This window comes from Ascaphus truei, chromosome 1 (assembly GCF_040206685.1).
Source record: "Ascaphus truei isolate aAscTru1 chromosome 1, aAscTru1.hap1, whole genome shotgun sequence".
Taxonomy (NCBI): domain Eukaryota; kingdom Metazoa; phylum Chordata; class Amphibia; order Anura; family Ascaphidae; genus Ascaphus; species Ascaphus truei.
The window spans coordinates 62,969,306-62,994,314 of NC_134483.1; the positions used below are offsets into that span (position 1 = coordinate 62,969,306).

The 25,009-nt window shown below is 41.4% G+C and overlaps 1 protein-coding gene across 1 annotated transcript in view; it reads right to left on the bottom strand.

Moving 5' to 3' along the window:
* Window positions 1-23,378, bottom strand: part of EMB (embigin) — a 65,172-nt gene extending 41,794 nt beyond the window's left edge. The window contains exons 1-3 of the mRNA XM_075575919.1: window positions 23,210-23,378; window positions 11,105-11,191; window positions 9,962-10,154 (exon numbers count right to left, since the gene is read on the bottom strand). Coding sequence (XP_075432034.1) covers window positions 9,962-10,154; window positions 11,105-11,191; window positions 23,210-23,300 — 371 coding nt within the window. The 5' untranslated portion in view covers window positions 23,301-23,378. The remainder of the gene's footprint in view (window positions 1-9,961; window positions 10,155-11,104; window positions 11,192-23,209) is intronic.
* Between the last annotated feature and the right edge of the window lie 1,631 nt (window positions 23,379-25,009).

The window sequence follows — 25,009 nt, forward strand, 5'->3', positions numbered from 1 at the left end:
GAATGAATAGTCTAATAGATAATGGATCTAGTATTCCCTAATGGTGGTAGCTGATTCTAGGTGTGGGGTAAAGTGAGGAGGTATCTACCAAAGGCAAAAGGGGACAAGTAAATGTATATATCATATGCTTGTAAGTCTAAAAAGACTCAGGAACACCTTTATATATGTGTACCATAACGATATATATCTCCCTAGATAGAGCCTCCTCCCAATGTTAATAGCAAGGGTGTGTAATCAAGGTAAGTAACGGTATAGTTAGCAGTGGTAGTGGCAGGATGCAAATGACACAACATAAATGGTAATCTGACGGCCAAACTCCAAATAAAGTCTATGTGTCAGGAAAACAAAAGTAAACCATATTGTAAGTGTGGTAACTTAAAGTCTACTCACGGTGATCAGTGCGCAAAAGGTATATCGGCTGCAATACCTGCCTCTGGTAAAAACACACACCCGCCCCCCAGTACACCAGAATGGTTTCACCCTTGACCTCCGACGTCAACGTGATGACGTTATCCCGACGTACGTTTCGCGATCGGGGCTGGCGCTTTCTCAAGGTGGGACCTCCCACCTTGAGAAAGCGCCAGCCCCGAACGCAAAATGTACGTCGGGATGACGTCATCACGTTGACGTCAGCTACCACCATTAGGGAATACTAGATCCATTATCTATTAGACTATTCATTCTACTTCCCTCTGGTGTTACCTATCACCCTGCGTTTTAATTGTTTTTATGCTAATTGAGTATGCGTCGTTGTTTCTTGCATTTAATAAAACTTTATTATTTTGGCCTGTACTAGGCTTTTATTGGTAACTGTCCTCCCACAGTGCTGGGAGCGGTTACTTTCTGTACCCCATATAGCTTATTAAACTATCTGTCAGGGCGTATTGTACCCCTATTTCATATAGCAGCCTTGCTGTGCAGTTAAAAAATGATCTTTGGGAGACTATCTGTGTCTTCTTGTTTGTTTGGTCTATTGGTGTGTTGCGCCTGAATTTTCCAGTATCTTTGATCATGGAGACTTCACAAGGCGAAAGGTCATGGTAAAACCAACTAAAAATCGTCAGTCCCAGGCAAGCAATGCGCCAGCGCCAGCACCGGCTTCCAATAACGGTCCGACCGTCAGTGAAAAGCAGGTAACCGGCAACCCTTGCTGTCTGTCCCCGCCTAGATACCTGCAGCCTGAGCAGGATTTCACGTACAGATACCAGCAAGCTTGCATGTACCAAAACGATTTCCAGCCTCATCAGCTGCCAGCTACAGGTGTAGCAGGCCCGCTGTCACCTGTCAACTACGTGTATAATCAGGAATCCTGGACTGGCAGTGGCTCGGCTCCATCCGATTGGCAAAGTCTATGGTGAGTACATCTGCCATATTTTATTCTTTTTTTAACATATCAATATCAATGCACAGTCAAGCGATTCTCCTGTAATCAATCGCTTTGCTTATGGTTATTTAGTTCTATTATTTTATTCACAATTTGCGAAAATGTAGTCCAGCAATATCATTGACTGAGCAGCTTCTACAATAGATACTGAACAATTGGTGGACAGCTAGGCGCATGCGCATTGGAATCTTGTTGAAATGCAAATGCACATGCATGTATGAGAACAAGAGACGCCCCCCGAGAAAATTATTGTTGGGACTTACCGAGGGGACTGTGGGGACTGACTGTGGGAACTTTTTTAGGGGACTGACTAATTTGAACCAACCATTACAGTAATACTTTTATTTTTCCTCAAAAAAGAAACTTTGTCATCAGGTGGAGAACACCAAATGGACGGATTTCGATGGATTGCTGAAGCTGCACATTGCTGAATCTGATTTAAAAATCCACGTACTGTACCAGAGGCAACAATTTAGTGGCAGTGCCATTTTTATTGATTAGGATAGAATAACTGTGAGCTTTATAGAAAACCTGAAACAGTATGCTGTTTTTTTTATACAGTATACAATACTTTTTTACATACTGTACTGTATAATAAACCCCAAAAATAAAAAGTATGCATTTATTCTACTTGTATTACAGTGTGTATTCTATACCCGTACAGTACAGTATGTATTGTTTTAATACTGTTTTGATGTAATGCGCATGCCTACAGTATACAGTACAGTACTGTACAGTATGCCTCATGGAACTGTACTGTACAGTATGTTCTAGAAACACTGTTTTTTGTTATAAAAGGAGACACAATGAAACAATTTAAAAGAATCAACATTTTTTTTATTGGTGGAGTAAGTCAAAAAACATTTATGGAGTACTGTAGGTAAAACATTTATTTATGAATGTAATTTAAAACAATCAACATTTTTTTTATTGAAGTACAGCAAGTCAAAACATTTACAGGTGTGTGGTGCAAGTAAAAACATGTATTTATGAATACAATTTACAACAATCAACAAGTAAAAAATGAATCATGCAGCGAATTCGATCCCCATCAGTGAGTCCTTCCAGGGACGATGCCTTGTATGCTGCAAAACGCCATTGATGAAGTTTCTCACGATTTTCATCAAATGATCTGTAATGGAATAATAGCGCCGCAATTCCTCCACAATAGTTTTTCTTAAATTTTCAAGAAGAGCCCTTTTGACTTGATTCCCTTCGTAATTTACATTGTGGACCCATCCGCAGTACATTTCGTAGGTCACGTGGTGCTTGAAAATGTACATGGCATGTTACTGGGCTACACCACCACTTGCAAACCTATACTTCTCCGAGTGGTTGGGACAGCTCGCGCAAGATGATGTCAGGCACCGTCTCAATGCTAGCATGTGTGGGTGGGATTCTGGGAGCGGGTGTGCTTCTGGGAGCGGGTGTGATTCTGGGAGCGGTTGTGCTTGTTGCGGCGGGCGAGGGTAGGTGGTCTGCGAGGATGCTTTCCTCCTCCTATCTTAGTCGCCTTGTCTCCTGGCGTAGTCTTGACGGGGTTGTCATGTCATCCTCGTCAACGGCATACATGAACACATATTCTTCTGATGGAGGGGGTGCGCTTAGTGATGGAAGGATGAAGGTCCCATCCATCCCATCCATGCCACCCTCCTGCTCCTGCGGCCAACATACAGGGACAGGAACTCCAAGCCAATTATGTATCCCCGCTATGTCTGTCTCTATCTTCTCCATGCGCTTATCGATCTTCTCCATCCGTTAATCCATCTTCTCCATCCGTTGATCCATATTTAACATGGTCTCTAAAAGAAGATTTATCTTTACCAGCATACAGTTCTCAGGGATATCGACACTTAACCCATTCAGCATGCGGTCTAACGAGCTGAACGGGCGGGGGGAGGGTGGGTAGCATGTGTAAATTGTGTGAACTGTGTGTATAGTGTATCTACAGTCATGATTTACACAAAACCCCCTATCTCAATGAACTACAGAATGCAATGTGGCCATGACGAAGAAGAGAAAGACTAAAAATTTGTATTACTGTTTTTATTATTATAAATTTGCATTATTCATGATTATTTGTATTTTTCATTCTTCCATGATTATCCCCCGGCCCTCAATTTTCAACAGCAGAACTACAGTAAAGAAGATAAAGACTGAAATTTGTATTATTCATCATTATTTGTATTTTTTATTCCTGATAAAATAAATATTTCTTTACATTCACGATAAACATAATCATTGAAACCCCCCCCCTCCCCTGGCGGGTGGGCCAGAAGGACTAATCAGATTAACATATTAAATTTGGGAATGTGTGGATAAACATTTATATTCACGTTGTAAGACTTATGTGTGAAGTGGTTGGGGGGGAGTGGTTGAAGGGCCCAGAAGGACTAATCAGATTAACATATTAAATTCGGGAAGGGATTACCACATGTGCGCATGCGTTACCGTAAACAAAGCTTCAAAGGGTTGGGGGGGGGGTGGATGGATGAGTCATTCTCATGGTTTGTGAGAGGTGTCGATAAGACGTTGAAATCCTTGAGCCTTCTAATTGAATGGGAAGTTATACATGCATGCGCATTAATAATCAACAAGGTCCCAAAGAGAATTACACGCAGGCGCAGAACTATGAGAGCAGACTCGGGAAGATTAAAGCCACAAAGCCAACCATTTGAAAATGAATGGTTTGTGAGAGGTGTCGATAAGAAGTTGAAATCCTTAAGCCATGTGTGTGTGCGGGGGGGAGGGGGCGGAAGCTGTATGAAGGATTACCTGTAGTTCAAAGGCATATTTTCAACAGTTCAGAATAATGTTTTGATCCCCACACCCCCAAATAAAAATCACAGTACTATGCCACCCACCTCAAAAAGAACGTGCATGACTAGTGTTTAATTAAAAAGCAACAGTACTGATTGATTCTCATAATATCCAGAATTGCTATGCAAGCCCATGTCGATAAACGAAAAAAATAGATATTTGTAAAACTTGATTCTCATAATATCCAGAATTGCTATGCAAGCCCATGTCGATAACCGGAAAAAATATATATTTGTAAAACTTGATTCTCATAATATCAAAAATTGTTATGCAGGCACATGTCGAGAAAAGAAAAAACAAAACAAAAAAAAAAATACTTTTATTTTCAGACTACTGTAGAACTTCTAATTGAATGGGAAGTTATACACGCATGCGCATTAATAATCAACAAGGTCCCATGAGCAGGAATGTAAGGCCACGCTCGGGAAGATTCAAGCCAGAAAGCCATCCATTACAAATGAATGGTGTGGGAGAGGTGTACTATATAAAAGAAGTTGAAATCCTTGAGCCTTGTGTTTGTGCGGGGGCGAGGGGGAGAGCACTGTATAATGGATTATCAGTTCAAATAAATATTTTCAAAATGTCATCATAATGTTTAATGCGCCGAAATGTGATACTGTAACACGCCTATGCGTTTCAACAAAGTTCAAATTAGACATACTGTACAGTACACGCATGCGTAAAATATTAAAACAGTATGAAAAGAAGTAAAAGTGTCGATTACTAAATAATACATATAGAAATGTGATCATTTTATAGTCGAAGAAGACGCGACGTTACATTTTTGTAATACTGTACAAATCTTCCAATTTACAATTACTGCGCGCGCACACAGACAACTAATTATTGCAGTATTGCAGACAGCGCTAAAAATCCGCTCCAGAAAAAACAGACCGCATCTGCCACGGTTATCAGAGCGACGCGGCTACAGCCACATTAGGATAAAGGCGGCCGCAGCTGTATTGCATACTCTACACACACACCAATGGCATTGAATCAACCACACTTTACCTTACAGTTAAACGCTGCAGACCTAAATGGCGGACAGAGTAAAATACCCAAATACGACAACCCACATCTTCTACAACACTCACAGACTGAAGCATCAGGCTTGAAAGACTTAGCTAAGTACTTGGCCCGGCGTGAACTGGTCAACACATGACTTATGAAGTTCGATGACTGTCCTAAGTGCATGGAAGTCTACATTGAACAATGTAATCAGGAGGCAGGAAATCACAGCAACTGAAGAACTTGACCTGACCTGTTAGCCAAATGGTTGGGGAAAGAATCTTCAGAGTACATGAAGAGACTCAGATCAGTAAACGTGAGCAGCCCTCAAGAAGGTCTTAACCCAGTATGGCAAAGACTAGATGAGTGCTATGGCAGCCCAGAGGTAACCAAAGACACTCTTTTCAAAAGAATTGACAACATTCACAGAATCTTGGGCAGGGACAATATAAAGTTATGAGAGCTTGGACATCTTATATTGGCAGATACAATAGATTTGTTCAAAAAAAGGTTGGACATCTTTTTAGATGGGAAAGGTATACAGGGATATACCAAATAAGTATACATGGGAATGATGTTGATCCAGGGATTAATCCGATTGCCAATTCTTGGAGTCAGGAAGGAATTAATTTTTCCCCTTAATGGGGTTTTTTGTTTACCTTCCTCTGGATCAGTAAGTAAGTATAGATATAGGATAAAGTATCTGTTGTCTAAATTTAGCATAGGTTGAACTTGATGGACCTACAGTATGTCTTTTTTCAACCTCATCCACTATGTAACTATGTAACTATCTGCTGCGGGAATTAGTTTGCAAAGGCTGACAATTTCTACCAAGTCTCAACTTTCTAGACACAGTTTGTGGAGTAAGACCCATCTTGGAGAAACTTCCACATAATCTTCAAGAAAGATGGATCTCACAAGGTTTAAGATACAAAAGGAAGAAGCAAGTTTCATGCCCTCCCTTTTCATTCATTTCAAACTTCATTAGTGAATGTGCAAAAACAAGAAATTATCCTAGCTTCTCTCTAAGTACATCAACAGTATCTAGTGCAAGCTACTTAAAGAATGAAGGACCAGGGACAAGATACGGTAACACTAAAACACCTATTTTGGTCAACAGGACAGATGTGTCTCCTACAACATATAAACATCCTAGCCAGTCTATCGCTACAAGTAAGGAAACAGGGGACCCAAACAGGGAATGTCCCATATACAAGAAACCACAACCACTTACCAAGTTTATTGGGTTTAGAGTCAAGCCCATAGAGGAATGCAGGACCCTACTCAAGGAACTTGATGTTTGCTTCCACAAATCACTTGTTCAGAGACTGTAAAGAAGCTCTCAAATGCACAGAGTGTAATAGTGACAAGCAAGTAGCAGCTGTACATCCAGAGACATTTATACCTAACCAACTCAACACCCCCACCCCCATGACAAAGCTTGGCGGGGAGAAGTGAGAAGAGGAAATATCATCACTATCTGTCACATCCAAGTGCACCGAGGTTTGTGGAGGACATGATGGGAGATCCTACTCCAAAATATGTCTTATCGCAGTACACCCCGAGAGACAACCTGAGAGGGCTACAAGAATGTACGCCATCATCGATGATCAAAGCAACTGATCATTAGTCAGGTCAGAGTTCTTTGACTTATACAATATACGAGACAACGCCTACCCATACACACTCAGAACAAGCACAGGATGGATGGAAACAGGGAGTAGAGCAAACAGCTACATCCTGTGTTTCATATATGGTAGAATAAAGCTACCACACCCTATACTTACAAAATGTAATCAGATGGTAGAGAACAGGAGGAAATTTCACACACCAGACACAACATGTAATCACCCGCACCTTAGGGGAATAGCCGATAGCATCACACCGTTAGAACAAGACGCCCATATTTACTACTGCTCGACATGGATACCCTGAGGGTACACAAAATCTGCGAACAGCACAATGGACCCATAACACCCCGTATGCCCAAAGACATGACCTGGGATGGGTAATGGGTGACGTATGCATTGACAAAGTGCACAAATCAGACAACGTTGATGCCCGAAGAATGAACATTATGGAATATGGACATGCATCCCTCTTCAAACCATGTCCTAGCCATATCTATGTGATGGAAAGGCTTTGCAACCGAGAAACAAAATCATATCACTGAAACCCACAAAGACCTCCTTATATCAGAGACGTGTGGCAATAGCCTACAATGTACAGCAGTCCAGATGACTAAAGATGAGGAACCACCTTCGTCAAAGGAGAGAAAAAGATTTCCTGAGGCTGATGGAAAAATAACTATTTAAAGACAAATCAAACATTTGAATGGCTCCGCTTCCATTCTATTCACCCAGTAGACATCTCCTAAAAAGAGTAGAACGAATCAGGAAATCCACATAACCAGATCAGTGGCAATATGTGCCTACAGAACCCTGCAGACCATGCTCGTCATGGCTTTAAGAAACAAAGTCTCTGACACAACCTGATGAGATGCCATCGGTTCCAGCAGACACATTTGAACTAATGAATCCCAAAGTATACACAGAGATCCTCCCTCAAGTCTGTGCTCTGGTCACAAATGTGACATCTAAGAATGCGCTTGGATCAAATTGTTTCTCAAAATTGTCAATGTTCCAGCGAGCGTTTGCCCAACTCAAGTATGTAACCATTTCTTTCCTGCAAACACTTGGTGGTAAAGTAGACAGCTGTCATGATTGGCATCTCTGCAAGAGATTAAGCACAGGCAGTGAAATAACAGACATAGAATATTGTCCCCAGTAGCATCCAGGAAGAAATGCATGACGAGGAGATCAGCTGCATCAGCGGAAAAAGGGATATCTCTAAAGGGAGTTCCCTTTCGGTGTTGAATCCTACAATCAACAAGAACAACCTTATGAGAATAGGTGGTCGCCTTACCAATTTCCAATTGTGCTGGGAAAACATGATTAGAATTGCTCAATGAACCAGACTCCATGATCCTGGAGGCAGGTTCAACCAGACTCTCCCAAGAACCTTGACAACGTTTATGGTTGCATTCTCCACAATTGTCAAAGCCAGAACCTTTATCTGGACAACTACAGAGACATTGTTATGGTGTCTTACCTGAGCTCTAGGAAATCAGAACATTGGGACCTTTAATCTAGGGACTGTAAAGATTTGGGATACCACCCCCTGGGTGTCCCTATTACCATTTATGGGTCCCACCCATTCTATGGCTCCTGAAGCAATATTATGGACCACCTAGCCATCCTTAACTGGTGAACCTACTTTGCACCCATCTCACCAAAGAGACTTTGGAGCCCAGTGGTATCGGCCGGTACCATGGAATTAATGTGGACTATGGACTTTAAAACGGTTGTTTTATTGTATATTTATTATATGTTCACATATGTTATTATAGTTGTATATATTGATACCAGGCAGGGAGTGTTCCGTCTCCTCTTTCAGTTCACTTCCTGGTCTCATTCTGTTACCCTGGCAACCCCCCCCCTCTCCTCTCTGACTTAGGCAGCCCATCCTCCCCTTGTCACTTGGTTCAGTCCTACCCCTATTTCCTGCTCAGTCTGGGTAATTCCTGCCTTTACAGAGCTTGCCTCCCTGCTGGACAGTTCTCCCACTGCTTCCATGTGAGAAGCTTTGTTACTTACCTATCCCTATTTCTATTACATGTTCCCCTCACCTTGTGTTGTATTTCCCTTGTACCTTTGTCACTTTTTATTTCTGTTTTGTTCCCCCAATAAAACATTTCAGAGAATAAGAGGCTTCCCTTTCTATTGAATAGGAATTCATTTAAGCTGTCTGCCTCTACTCACTAGCCACAATGTGCATGAGTCAGAACACACAGTGTTAAGTACAGTAGAACACTATATAATGTTTGAAGAACACGTTTTACAAAAATGTTATTATGTCAGCTTCTTCTAGCTCATACAGATTTGTACTCATAGTAATTGGCCACCCTTACCTCATATCTTTAAAAAATATTTTTGGTTTCAAATGTCACTGAAACGCAACTTTACATTGTTTATACTACATAATTCAATCTACAAAAAGGATAAATATGCTGTATATGAAATGTAATTATGTTATACTTTGTCTTGCTAGCTAATACTACTTAAAATATGAATCACTGGTAACTACTGTAAAATCAAGTTCTTACAGTACATGTAATGACATGCAAATACATTTTTAAATGTACAACAAATACCATACAGTATACACAGCACACAGTAACTTACAGTAAAGAAAAGCAATTTACCTAGTATCAAACTATTAGCTATATAAATTACTAAGGAGTGACACTGTTCTGTGTCACTACCCGTAGCTAAATATATATGATATATATTTACACAATTAAATAGTTTTTGTTTGTACTTACTGTATACCAGTACATTTGTTAATATGTATAAAGCACTCCCTGTGTCTAAATTCTCATTTTTTTTTGCTAATATATTTTGCTAACATAATGGAACCAAAGGCATCCCATCGTTCTCATATAAACATATAATCGTTCTCATATAATCTAGAAGCACCAATGACCTTTGATAATAAGCATGCAAAGAAAAATAGTTGTTATACTAAACATAACAGAAAGTAATAATTATAGATTATAATCAAAATTCTAGGTATTGTTACACATGGTTCTAAATGTTTGTCCTTATATTTTCAGAAATATATATTTCCACTTATATTTTATGTATTATATAACATTATATAAACAAGTTGCAAATACAAAATACTTACTTGTAAAAAGTATCCCATTTATTCTCTGTGTTATTATATGTATAAAGGTTACTGCTTAGTTTTTCATTTCCATGTCTCCAAGTCACGTCATTAATTAGCAAGTTTTTGGAATCACTGATCAGCTCACAAACCAGTTTCAGATTTGTTGGTCTATCAATAATTACATATTTTTTTACTGTTTTTGAGGTTAAATCTGTATAATAGAGAGAACATTTATTACATCTTTGAATAATACCATAGAAACAAATGCGACTTTATATATGATTCAAAAAGCTTAACGAGAATGAGAGGGAACAAATGATAATAACATTTAAAAAAAGCTGAACTTCGAGATAATCGTTAAGAAGTGAAGTACAGAGGCCTGGCACAGTTACAAAAATGACATTAATAGCTGGATCATTAACGGTTGGCAATTAAATTATACACCCTCAAATGTAAAGATAACTGAAACTGCAGGTACCCACTGCTAGGTCAGAAAGACTTTATGCTCAATTATTATCTACTGTATATACATTAGGTGTTAATAAAACCCACAAACAACAGTTAACCTAATGTTTCTGAGGACAACATTTGATGTGAGTGTTCTTGAACATTGTCACTGTAACACTGTAACATTGCCACTGAACAAGTGTCACTGTAAATTTCCAGGTAAGTACATATGCCAGTGGATTGATGATACAGTATTTAACATCCCATTATTTACAAGGAGCAAAAATGTTCTGCAAATAGCAATAATCCCTCAGCTTTTCAAGATGGAAAGACTGAGAGCCCCCACAAGGGGGAAATGGTTTATGCTACTATAGTACTTAAGCTTGATGGAAATACTCATTTAAATTAGTCTTTTATCAGATGGAAGAAAGATGTTCCAGAAAAAGAAAATATGGAAGAAATAATGGAGGGACTAAATAGAACTTACAGGTGCATCAGATCTATATCTTTGAGAGAACCACAACTAAAGATCATTCATTGAGCTATAACCTTTCAATGCAACGTTTTTTGCACTAGTGCAAAACCCTGACACTCTTTTTGTTTCTATGTAAATAAACTATACTGCTTTATTATTGGCCTTATACACTTTTGCTAAACACAGAAGCTAATAAGAACATTGTCTCATTTTAAAGTAAAGTTAAATTACCCCTTTACCTGATAGGAATATGCTATGCTTGATGATTGTGTGGTTAGTAACACTTTCATCATTTTTCTGATCAGTATGTGCAGCCACATCAGGACCTAGGAAAGAATAAAACGGCAAAACAATCTGAATTTATTTTGAACAGTGATAATGGTCAGAATTTAATCTACACCTCTAATCTGATAGTAAATATCACTGCAGGATTCTGCTGTAACAAGCTGTACCGTATTATTTGTACTTTAATAAGCATTTCACCTACTGCGCTACTACAGATGTGTGAACAATTTCCCTAATCGAGAGAGAAAATGAAGGAATAATATATATTTTAGACTCTGGGTGTTATCTGTATATATAGAATATAGATTGTCTGGTGAGATTTGACAATTTCACCAGAACTTTGTGGCTAACCATTTTTGATGAATTTGTAAACATTTTTTAAGTTAAGGTGGGTAAAAAGTGGCAAAAAACTTCCACTGCACCGTGTACAGCTAATTAAAATAGCACATTCATGTCTCGGAAAGGTCTGACACCCTGCTTGTCACCATTATCTCATATCATACAGTGATTCCACTACAGCTAGGGATTCTGGGAAATTACATGTAAATGAGCACACAGTGTGAAAAAGAATTTGCAAACCAAATTTTGCACATCTCCATGTGCTACATAAACTACTCTCAACATCAATCATTTGCATGTAAGTGACTGCACAGTGTACTGTAATGACATACAGATGCAATTACCGTACCTACAAGAACACAATTGAACAAACAAAGCTCATTTCCAGGCAGGTTTGACCAGACACATCACATGATCACTCCAGGAGCAATCATATGACGCTGATGTTCCGGATTTCTGTTGGCACTCTGGTGCTGCCGGGTCACCAGCACTGAAAAAGGTTATCGGCCATCCTTATGGTATATTAGATCATTGAAATATGTGGCTTTCTTGGCCCTCAATCACTAAACAAGGGTTAGAAATAATATTTAAAAGAAAAAAATATTTTATATAGTGCTGATAATGTGCAGAGCTGTACATATAATTATTCAATCAAAATAAGTCCCTGGCGAAGGAGGCGGAGCTACACCGAGGTGAATGGAGTCCTGATCCCAGAGCTCCTCACCCGTCGGCATTCTTAAACATAATAAAAGCGGCAATTTCAATCACTCCCCGGCTCACTATACAGCAAAAGTTTTATAAACCTGCAGAGATGGCCTCAGGCAGAACTGCCCGCACCAAAAGCCAGCCAGTTTCTACATATTTTAAGCGGAAAACAGTGCCCCCAGCAGATAAGCAGAATAAAATGGTGTCTCCCCCCCACCCTGCTATAGATGACCCGGAGGCAGATCCCTTCACGGAAGATGAAGGAGATGAAGAAGTGGTTCGCAGAAAGGACTTAAGAAAGGACTTAAAAGAATTCTGTTCACATATGAAAAAGTTTTTCAAATCTGTACTTTGGGCCCTCAGGAAAGACATTGATGCCCTGGGTGAAAGAACTGACACTCTTGAAACAAAGGCTGATGAATCAATGGCTGCCATCTCCCATACACAAGAACAAATATCCTCTCTGACTGACAAAGTTAAGTTCCTGGAGGATAAAGCAGAAGACGCAGAGAATCGTGACAGGAGATGCAACATTAGATTACGTGGAGTGCCAGAAAGCATCAATAACCCAGAAGATTTCACCCTCAGGTGGCTAGAGCACCTCTTCCCGGACAAACAGGAGGCAGAGTTAAGGCTAGACCGCTGCCACAGAGCTCTCCGTGGGAAACCGCAGAGCGGGGACCCCCCCAGGGATATTGTCACCAGATTTCACCACTTCCGCACAAAGGAAGAAGTGTGCAGAATTGCCCGAGAGGCCAGGTCACTGGAGTTTGAAGGAGTTAAGCTTCAGGTATACCAAGACCTAGCCCCAGCTACCCTTTTGAAGAGAAAAGCCCTGGCCCCCACCACACGTGTAATGAGAGACAACAACATTAAATATAGGTGGCTGTTTCCCTGTGCCCTTCTTAGCATCAAGAACGGAGTAGCCCATACACTAAAGAATCCGGAGGATGGGGAGAGTTTCCTAACCAAATTAGGCATCCCCAGAACCACCCGAAGCACACCGGGTTCCCCATTACCAAACCCCCCTTCCACATCTACCAGCCCCTCCTGGTCCAAAGTGGGAACCAACAAACCTAAGGGGATGACTGCCCCTGAGGCATCAGGATCAGAATAAACCAGCTTCCCTGATTCCTGATACAAATAATGAACTGTTGGCGCAGAATACCCCTCCCCGCCGCTGTCCCGACCTACCTACGCTCTCAAAACCCTGATCGCCGCCTGGAGCTGAGCCGCACACCACTTTCGAGCGGCAGCCATCTTTCCCTGGTCCTCCCTGGTCCGGCGCGGGAGCTGCAGTGAGGATGGCGCGAAGCCAGGTATGACGTCGCCGTCGCGCTGCTCCCTCTCGCGGGATCAGGGTTCCCTTGAGTGATCAGACGCCACCACCAAGATGGCTGCTGCTGGATGCCGCTCACGTCACCGAGGACTCGCGGGATTGGAGTCTCCTTAAGGGATCCGACGCCACCACCAAGATGGCTGCCGCTGACGTCACGAGGTCTCGCGAGATCGGAGTTTCCTTAAGGGATCCGACGCCACCACCAAGATGGCTGCCGCTGGATGCCGCTGACGTCATCGAGGACCCGGATGCAGGAAGAGCCCAAGCTGAAAGGAGGAAGCCGGATGCCAGACGAGCAGAGAGAAGAAGAAATTCAACATAGCAGCATTCTCCCCAGTATCCACCTCACTCACACCTACACTGTACACCACACACTAACAAACTAATAAACTAATAATCTAATACATTACATAGTTATATACATATGAGTGTATATGGGTGTATGTATATATGCGTTCGTATATAAGTATGAGTGCGTGGGTATGTATGCATTTGTACATATGTATGTATATGTATATGTATGAGTATATATGTTTATGTATATGTGCGTATGTATGTATGTATGTGTGCACGTGTATGTTTATGCATATGTATATGTGTGTGTATATATGAGTATATGTGTTTGTATATATGTGCGTGTGTATATATATATGTGCACATATGTGTTTATATGTATGTGTGAGTATATATATACCTGTGTATGTGTGTATGTGTGCATGTATGGATAAGTATATATATATGTATGTACATGAGCGTATATATGCGTTTATATGTCTGTATGTGTATGTATGTGTGAGTATATATGTATATGTGTAGGTGTGCCTATGTATGAATATATATGTACAGATGTATGTATATATGTGTGAGTTTGTATGTTCGGGGATATGTGTGATGTGTGTGATGTATATATGTGGATACGTATGTACGTATATATGTGTGCATGTAAGAGTGCATTTATGCACATATATATGTATAGATATATATTTTGATTCTGGCTCATCACCACAATATAGCCGAAACATCTGGCTTTTACCTAGCAGGGAGAGATCCGAGGAGGCACACTCTCTCTTCGACTGCATCGCAGATGGGTTGGGAATCTCTTCATGAACTATACTCCCCAAGGCTTCCAAAATATATAATCCAATCCTTAACTCATTACTTACACAATAACTACATTTTCTATTGCAGGAAATTTTACTATCTATACTGATCCCACTATAAGCAGCTATCACTATATTCAGTCCTTAGGTGTCCTCCCTCACGTTCGTTCCCCCATACTTTAGTATGTATACACATGCTTGTTTATCCAGCGGTAGGTTTATGTATACTTAGGCGGAGCCAGATGACAGACAATATACTTTAATACATTCTCCAGTTACCTAGGCTATTCTCCCAATCGGGATTAATCATAGCCGTAGGAGGTCTGGGCTCAAAGACTCTGGCGGGATCTGGGCGGTTTTCGCAATACGCTTTATACTCACCTACAGAAAGAGCCAAAATTCTGTACTTACAGTTCACAGTTTAGGGTATATAATCTGTTTAATACCTGTTTAATATGTTCGAGCTATTTGCCGCAAGTTTGATTTGTTTTCCCAGTAGAGGAGTGCCGGCGGGCCCAGCCTCGTCGTGGCATATGCCTTCTCTAACCTGGTCCCCTAGTTTACGGGACCAACCTCAAGACCTAGGGAGATCTGACTCCATTTTTGGAGGCAGGCTCATCCAGGTGATGAGACCTGAAGTCCCTCCCTCTAGGCCCAGGAGCCGTCCTCGGGGGCCCCCGAGGCGAGCTCTTGTCTTCCCTTTTTTCCCCTACCTTTTTTTACTTTGCATATGTTGCACATTACTTAATTTATTTTGCTCTTTCCCCCATGTAGCTTTCCCAGTATGTTCAACCTCTCCCCACCCCCTCCCCCCCCCAACCACACTCCTAAGACTCAAGGATCCAAGGGTCACGCTCCAGACGCGGGCAGAAAAAGACAAAGCTAAGACCACTTCGGGCATTGATAACAGTAAGTACCCATCATACGACACATCGTACCTCCTCCATATTGCACAATGGCATTAAACTTAATCTCACACAACGTTAAAGGCTTTAATAGCCCAATTAAAAGAAGACTAGCCTTCTCTGATTATAGACGAAAACAGGCTGAAATATTGCTCCTCCAGGAGACACACTTTAGTAAAAACAATACACCTAAATTCCTAGACAAGGGCTTCTCCCAGTTCTATACAGCTTCGGCGTCCACCAAAAAAGGCGGTGTAGCTATACTCTTTAGCAATAAAACTCCATTCGTAGCCAAAACAGTGAAAAAAGACGCGGAAGGACGTTTTCTAATCCTTGTAGGTACTATACACGAACAACATATCACCTTAGCATCCTTATATGCCCCATGTGTACAAGATGCTACATTCTTCAATAAATTTTTCCGAATTCTGCGCTCAATATCCCAAGGCAGCATAATCCTCGCAGGTGATTTCAATATAGTAATACAAGCTTCCCTAGATAGATCAGGGGGAAAGGACTCAGACAACAAAAAAGCTCACTCCTCCCTACTTAAAAACCTAAAAGATAACCAATTAGTGGACATTTGGAGAGAGACACATCCGACGAGTAAGGATTATACTTTTTACTCTCATCCACACACAACATATAGCAGAATCGACTACTTCTTCATTTCGGGTCAACTGGTCCCTATGGTCGCTCGTTCTGAGATCTATGATATTTCATGGTCCGACCATGCACCTATAGAGCTACGGTGCACTAAAATTCAGGCCTTTAGACCAGGGGCGAACTGGAAACTAAATGAATCAATCCTAAAGATACCCGCACTCTGTGATGCTATAGGTCAAGATATTGATCAATTCTTTAAACTTAACACAGGCTCTGTGGAATCCCATATTACTCTTTGGGAAGCTCACAAAGCTACACTGAGGGGTCTACTAATCAGCATCACCGCTAAAAGAAAACGGGAGAGAGACGCTAAAATTATTATTCTCCAAGACAAACTCCACTCTCTACTAGTATCTCACAAGTCTCACCCAAACAAACAAACACTTCAGACATTAAAAGATACCAAAATTGAACTAAACATGTTATTAACTTCCAGGGCCGACAACTCACTAAGCTGGTCAAAGAGGAAGTTTTATGAAAAAGCTAACAGGCCGGATACGATGCTAGCCCGCGCGCTAAAAGATAGACAATCTAAGTTTAATATCCAAGCTTTACGCTTAAAATCTGACATCCACACATCCAACCCCCAAAAGATAGTAGAAGAATTTGGCTCTTTCTATGGCTCCTTATATGATGGGAAGAAAGTGGCACATAACAGCAAAACGAGCAAGGCTCTAAGAGATTTCTTAGCCAGCTCAAAACTAGAGAGATTAACAGAGAGCGAAAGCAACAAGCTGTGTACTGACTTCACATTGGAAGAAGTGTCACAGGCTATCAAAGAACTCAAATCTTCAAAGGCACCAGGTCCGGATGGCTTTTCAGGGCTCTACTATAAGAAATTCTCAGAATTACTTGCCCCAAGGCTGCTCCACATGTTCAACGCTATCTTAGCGGGAGCCCCAATCCCCGGAGATATGCTGCGGGCGTCTATATCTCTCATACATAAGCCTGGGAAAGATCCGTTGCATTGTACAAGTTATAGACCTATATCATTAATCAATACAGATATCAAATTATTTGCTAAACTCCTGGCCAACAGATTGAGTACAATCCTACCCAGACTAATACACCCAGATCAAGTCGGCTTCATAAAAGGAAGGTAGGCAGCGGATAATACCCGACGATTTATTGATCTGCTAGAATTGGCAAATAAAAATAACACCCAAAGTATGCTATTAAGTCTGGATGCAGAAAAAGCCTTTGATAGGATTGACTGGCCATATCTTAAGGAAACGCTCGCAGCATTTGGATTCGGGGATCAGGTGAGCAGAGCAATTATGTCTCTATACTCAGGCCGAACAGCCAAGGTTATACATCAGGGTTTCCCCTCTCTCCCATTCCAGATTCAGAGCGGCACGAGACAGGGGTGCCCTTTATCCCCTCTCCTGTTTGCCCTATGTATTGAACCTCTGGCGGCACACATCCGAGACAACCCAGATATCTCAGGGTTAAACGTATATTCACAAACTCATAAGGCGGCCCTGTACGCAGATGATATCTTATTAATAATTTCAAAGCCCCTCACTTCCCTCCCAAACCTATTTGACCTACTTGACAGATTTTCCAAAGTCTCTGGATTCAAAATCAACCAATCCAAATCAGAAGCTCTAAACATTAATCTCCCTAGTCACACCGAGAAATTGTTAAAGCTCAACTTCCAGTTTAATTGGCAAAAGAAATCCATAAAATACCTAGGTATTCAAATTACAAAAAACGCTAAAAATATCTATTCCGCAAATTATCCCAACCTAATTCGTTCCTTAAAAAAAGACCTCTCCAGATGGGCCTCCAAGCAAATTTCATGGATAGGTAGGATACATAGCATCAAAATGAACCTACTACCCTGTATCCTATACCTCTTCCAAACCCTGCCAGTGCCACTCAGACTGAAGGATATACTCTCACTTCAGTCTGAAATATCCAAATTCATCTGGAAGGGGAAAAAACCGAGAGTCAATAAAATAAATATGAAAAGATCTGTGTTAGCGGGAGGCTTGGCGGTACCCTGCCTGTTATCGTATTATAAAGCGGCTCAATTAAGTCATATTATACATTGGCACTCCGACCCTAAATTGAAAAGATGGGTGGAGTTGGAAGGTGCTGCTAGTTCCCCATTGGACCTTAGCAGTTTAATTTGGCTACCTAAAAACTCAAGAAAACACATAGGTCTGCCGCTCACCTCAATGACTAACTCGTTGTCGATCTGGGAAGCTTCCAAAATTAAGAACTCTCTTACATCAGTTAATTCCCTAATGTCCCCCATATGGAATAATCCGAGGTTCGCACCTGGTCTAATAGGCAGTAATTGTTCAGTATGGAGATCAAAAGGATACAATAGGATCAAGGACCTAGAGGGTTTTGATCTTAAAATTAAAACATTCGAACACATCAGATCAGAACAAAATATCCCCCACTCAGAATTCTTTAAATATCTCCAGATAAGAGCATTCTACAACAAATTGGCCCCATACCCCCCCCTGACTAAATTCGAAAAGCTCTGTCGGGCAGAAACCGACACTAAGGGACTTATATCAACGATATATAAAGAAGTAGTCGATCTCTCAGCATCACACCAACACACCCCTGCTTTTAGAAACCAATGGGAGACGGACCTAGGAGAGATTCTAGAGGAGGACGATTGGAACACCATATTTTTAGCCACAGCCAAAAGCTCTATTTGCACCACACTAAAGGAGAACGCATATAAAGTACTCATGAGGTGGTACCTCACCCCACTCAAATTATCTAAGTTCGTGCCAGGTTCCTCCCCCCTATGCCCCAAACAGTGCGGAGGAACGGCCGACTTGTTACATATGCTGTGGTCTTGCCCACGAATAGCCCAAATATGGGACCAGATTAGAAATTGGATACAGAGGATTTTTGACTTCACTATTCCCCCAGATCCTTGGCTGTTCCTCCTGAACAGACCTCTAAAAGATCTAACAAAATCCCAAAATAAATTAATTTCTCATTTTGCAATTGCAACGAGGTGTGAGATCGCAGCACTATGGAAACGCCCCGACATACCAAACATCCCAAAGATTCGAAATCGATTATGGTTTATCTGCCAGATGGAAAAGTTAACGAGTCTGGTTAACGACACTGGTGACAATTATCTAAACGTCTGGCTGCCTTGGTTAGCACAGACAGACATCCCCGGGGTTGAGCGTAACACAATTTGGCATTGATAATGGTAGATGCGTTCTCCTGTAGGAGTGAGCGATTTCAAAGATCCCGCTCTATCTTATATACTTCAACACTCAGGCACCAGCTTACTCATTCTACGACTGACAACTGGAGTATCTCTCGTGACCCGGCGATACCAACATCTAGTAATCAATTACCTCCTTTCCCTATCCCCCCTGCCATTTCCTAACCCTCCTCCCCCTTCCCCACCTCCCCCCCCCCCCCCCTTTTTTTTTTTTTTCTTTTTTTTTTCCCCCCTCTTTTCCCCCCTCAACCCCGGTTCAACCCCATTTTCCACGGCTCAGTAGGGCGCGAAAAGTCGTGGAACCCCCACTTTATATACAGCACAATGTTTCAAAGATTGTATTTATTTTATTACGATGCACAAAGTAACTATGTAATGTATGTTTTATTATATTTCTTACGCAAAAAAATATTTGAATAAAATACAAGTTATAAAAAAAAAAAATAAGTCCCTGGCTAACAATCTAAGGCTAAGTCCCCGCTAGCGCTAGCGCATATATAGATATATGTAAGTCCCCGCGCACGCAGTGCGCACGGCGCTCGTGTGCGGGCACACATGCTCACCCGCGATCGGCGCTTAGGTAAACAAAAAAACTATACTTACCCGCGCGCTCAATTACCCACAATGCTCCTCCCCGCGTACAAGCAGGACACCCGGCACTCATGCTTGGAGCGCTCACCAAGCATGAGCGCACTCAGCGCCAGCGGGGACTCAGCCTAATTTTGGTAACTGAGGCACAGGATTGAAATTGGGTTCACCCACTAGGCAGTGACATTACTACTAAGATATCACTACAGCCCAGGGCTTAGAACCCTGCAATACCACTGAAGTTACTTTGTTTTAAATTACTATTGCTACCACTATTTATTGAATAAAGCCATTATTCAGCGAAGTCTAAAAAAGCACTAATGCAAATCTCCAATAGGTAACCTAATTCCTAGGACTGTTTCATGGATATCTGGAAGCATTACTTCAGTGGTGGACCACATGATATACTGTACTTAAAGGGCCACTGAGTCCTCAAAAGGAACATACATTGCCCACCAATGCATTGGTTCCCCACTAAATAAGTCTGACTGTTATAACTGACTCAGGATGGTTGTGGGAATTCCCATGTAATAATCAAAAAAAGGGTTCAATGAAAAGCAAGCAACTCCTCCCATTTAAGCCCTATCTTTAAAGAAATAGTGATTTCTTAAATCATTAAATAAACTTTAAGGTGTAGATTGCAAATGTCTTTCGCTATACTGTATCTTTATATCCCAGGTGATATACTTTAAACACTAGGAAAGGTTTAGTACACTACTGTGTGTCACATTTAACTATAACATCAAAAATAAATCGATTACCATTGGCTAAATATAGAGAAAATTAACACACATACCTTGACGTTGGTATGCAAGCTTATGACGCTTTGGCCAAAGGGTTTAACTAAATAACCAAGTAAATATTATTATTATTTTTGAAGTATTTAAACTTTATACTTATTACTTTATATGTTTTGTCAATTAGATGTAGCATTGGGCACCCCTGTCTTTTGTTTGTATAAATATTGAGAAATTCCGGTCGAAGTGCGTTAAAGTAGTTGCATTGTGCCTGCTTTCAAGAAATCCTAGACCTACTAAATAAAGGGAAATTACGTCCAACTCATTTTATAGGTGTTTGAGCAATATGTATTCTCTGACAACAGAAAGTGAGAAATTATCTTTAAAAAAAAATACAGTTTCCACTCAAATGTTAAAGTGCAATTGTAGTAGGGGTACGGAGAAGCACTGCTTTATAAAATTATATTTAAACGGTACAGCTGTTTTTATTTACAGTTATTTACAGTTTCAGACCTGTTAACCTGCCACATGTGCAGAAAGAGGCGGAAATAAGGGGGGTCGAGCGGGGCAGCTGTCCCAGGCACAGCCTCTTAGGCTGCGGCTAAGCAGGGAGCGGGCGCGCTGTGCTCTTCTCGGCTGGGCGATTTGTGGCCGGCTAGGTGCACGCACGGGAAGGGGGGCGTGTCGAGGGGCGCGGCCAAGACGTCTCAGAGTTGGTTCGCCCTCATTGGGCGAACCACTCACGTGACGGGCGAGCGAATGCTCAGTCGCTTGTTCACGCTGGCCACACACATTGCCGCAATGTGTTTCATCGCGTCCAGCGTGAGTGCGCCCGCCAACTCAGTGCCACCCTGGACAAGGCCTTAGCAGGTGCAGGTCAGACTGGCTGTGACAGCTGGAGCAGTGGGAAAGTGTGGCGATAAGGCGGAAGTATGGAAGTCAGTCCCAAAGTCTGGTGTCTCAGAGAGAAAGAGAGAGGAGGGGAGAGTTTAAAGTTGGAGAAGAGGGGTGGGACAGAAAGAGGAGAGAGAGAAATGGGGGAACAGAAGGGAGGAGAGGAAGAGAAGGGGGCGGAGAGATAGAGAAAGGGGGGAAGAGAGCGACAAAAGGGATGAGGAGAGAAAGGAGTGGACAGAGAAAGGTGAGAGAGAAAGAAAGAGAGATAGAAAGGGGGGAATAGAGAAAGAGAGAGAGAAGGGGAGAAAGAAGGGGCAGAGAGAGAAAAGAGGAGACAGAGAAGAGCCTCATAGATGAGGGAGAGTGAAGAGGCAAGAGCGGTGGAGTGATGGAAAGGGGAGAGAGGGAGAAAAGATAGAGAAACGGGTTCTATAAATTGGGGGGGAGGGTGCAGTTAGTGGGACTTGCCCCAGGCGCAAAAATACCTAGTTCCACCTGTGTGTGCGGTCCTTGATCCCTCAAATGGGCCTCACTTTATCCACATATATATGTATTAGCTTCTCCCCTCCTGTCAGCTTCTTAATGCTGGCACACTGATTAATACTGTCCCAATCCTCTCCTTACACTGGGAATTATTACACCAACAACATTTCCACACTGCAATGGGGAGAGGGCGAGAGGGCGAGAGGGCGAGAGGGGTGAAAGAGGGAGAGCGGTCTGCTGGGGTGGTCACCGGTTGAGGTCTGCCCACCAATGTTCTAGTACCATTGAACTTCAACCCATGGGTGGAAACAGTGAGTTTAATGAAGGTACACTATTAATTATAACAGTTTGGGGGCCTATGTACAAAGAAACACCATTCAATTGTTTGCAGTGAACTTGTTTTTGGGGGAGTAGTTACAGGAGAAGTTACCTGACACTATATAATGAGAAAATGGGAGGTATATAGTCTACCTTTATTATTTTTTCCACTATATTTACACCAATCTACTCTACTAAATCTAAGGTGATGTGAGTTCCTCTAAATATGTAATAATGCTTTGCGTCTGGATCCTCTTTTACAGTAAGTACCTTGATACATAGCCCCCTTGGTCCTGTGTGAATAGATGAATAATGCAATGTATTCCTAATATCTAATACCAAGACCAGTCCTACAGTACGTGTTCAGCATGAACACGCCAATCACATTTCTATGGTGGAAAAGTAAAAGCTAATTGAGAAACATCATGTACTGTGTCTGCTAAGGTTTCACTTTACATTCTGCACATTTATTAACCTGGTATAAAAAAAATCTAATTTAAACAGACTATGCAGATCCAATAAATACTGATTTCTAACTACTAGGTTAATTTGTATACGATTGATATTAAACTAATTACATTTGTCACAGCCTAATACAAGTACAAATGCACTTTAAATCCGATGATGCCTTTGTCTTGTAGGTTCTGCTGGAAGATGATCATCAGGAACGATAGCAGTGCTCTCCATTCACCTCCCAGCCTTTCAAGGGCAGAAACCCCGCAACAGCGGTCACCGAGCTCGGTGTAGGAGGAAGGAGGACATTTACTGTACCTGCTTTGTTCTCTGTAACGCCCGGGGAAGCCACGGAGAAAAACACCCAAAAGAGCAGCAGAGCAGCTGGGTGCAAGGAACAGAAGCTCATGTTAGCCCAGAATCACAGGGACAGTAAGCGGAAGATGCTACACTGTAGCTCAATAGGACAGAGCCTTGCTGCTGCTGCTGCTGCTGCAGTGCCTGCGCCTCAGTGAATCACCACATAGAGATGGGACGCGCTGGTCTCAGTCACGATTCCACACAGCCCTGTTCTGCACAGAAGTTGCATCAGTCCGACAGCTCGCCCTTTAACACCCGTGTGCTAATAATAACGCATGTGATCTACAGTATCATCGACATAAGTCTATTGATCATTGAAAAGGGCTGTGAGGTGCGCACTGGGATCCAAGTATCACATTGCATTGCAGTTGTACATCTTCGGTATCCTGTTGGCTATATCCCAACACCCAATACCCGTAGAACACCCGCAATGAGTTATACTGTACAGCATGTACATTCATGCATTGCAATAATAGTATGTCATTAAATGTTATAAGTAGACAGGTTACTTTTGTCAGTAAAGGAAACCATGCATACGGGTTATTCAGTTGTGAGGATAACCACACTGCTGCTCGGTGGGTTTTATTTTAAGCTGCACTAAGCACAAGGGATCTAACATAATAATGACTATGTACAGTATTGAAGCAGTGATGTACCATTACTTTGTGCCGTTGTACTTGTATTTTATTCATTCAATACATGTTTCATTAGGTTTGATACATTTACTATATGCAGTAGCAGCTTATATGAAGTCTCCCAGCTGCAAAAGTGGTGCATAAAATGTAGTAACAAACTACACCAGTTGTATTTGAAAAATAATGGTTATTTTTATTAAATAAATCTGGCAGCACTTTTTGGCACTAGTATTGCCACAGGTTTGGTGCTGCGATCCAACGGCAGAGAGTGTCCATAATGTGTGTTTTTAATACAAGCTCAGACCTACAATTTAGCAGATCGGCTTTTATACTTTATGTGCATCAAGTAACTCCTCTTCTTGCTCGTTCTATTGATTCATTAAATCAGACATCATTTCTTAATGCAAGTAGTACAAAAACAACCAAAACCATTGTAAAATACCTTAATATATTGATCTTCCATGTGATGTTTTTCAACATGCTTTTATGAACATGTTATATTAAATACAGATGGGGCACACGTTATAACCCCCATTAACACAAAATAATGTGTGCGTTAACTCAACCACGGTTTTCAATAGTGCTACTGTTAAATAATGCACCAGCGTTAACGCAACACATTACATTAACAGGATCAGTAACATCTGCTACGTCTGTATTTACTGCAGTCATAGACTAATATAACATTTTGATGCGTCTCAATGCATTATATTGAGGAATGTGTATATGCACAAAGCAGGTTCTGCATGCAATAGAGTCCGATAACCAGACTTCGCCTTTACCAAAACATGTCACCACTGTTTGAGCCCAATATTTAAACAAATCTTGCTATATATAGCATGTATATGAATAAGATATACACATGCATGATTGCTGGGCGCAGATATGGCTAGCTGGCATACAGGAACTTTCCAGGTCAGTTGCTACAACCTGCGTCACTTTCCCAGATCTCAGTAATATAAGGAATTAAAGAAGATACCGGATATCTTGGTTAGAGTATTGGCAGGTGTTACCATTTTAGAGCTATGAGCCATACCAGTTATGAAGAAATGAATTGTGTAGGACTTCATGACCACTGTGGCTAATAAAGTGTTAAAATGTTATGTCATGCATGTTTGTTAAT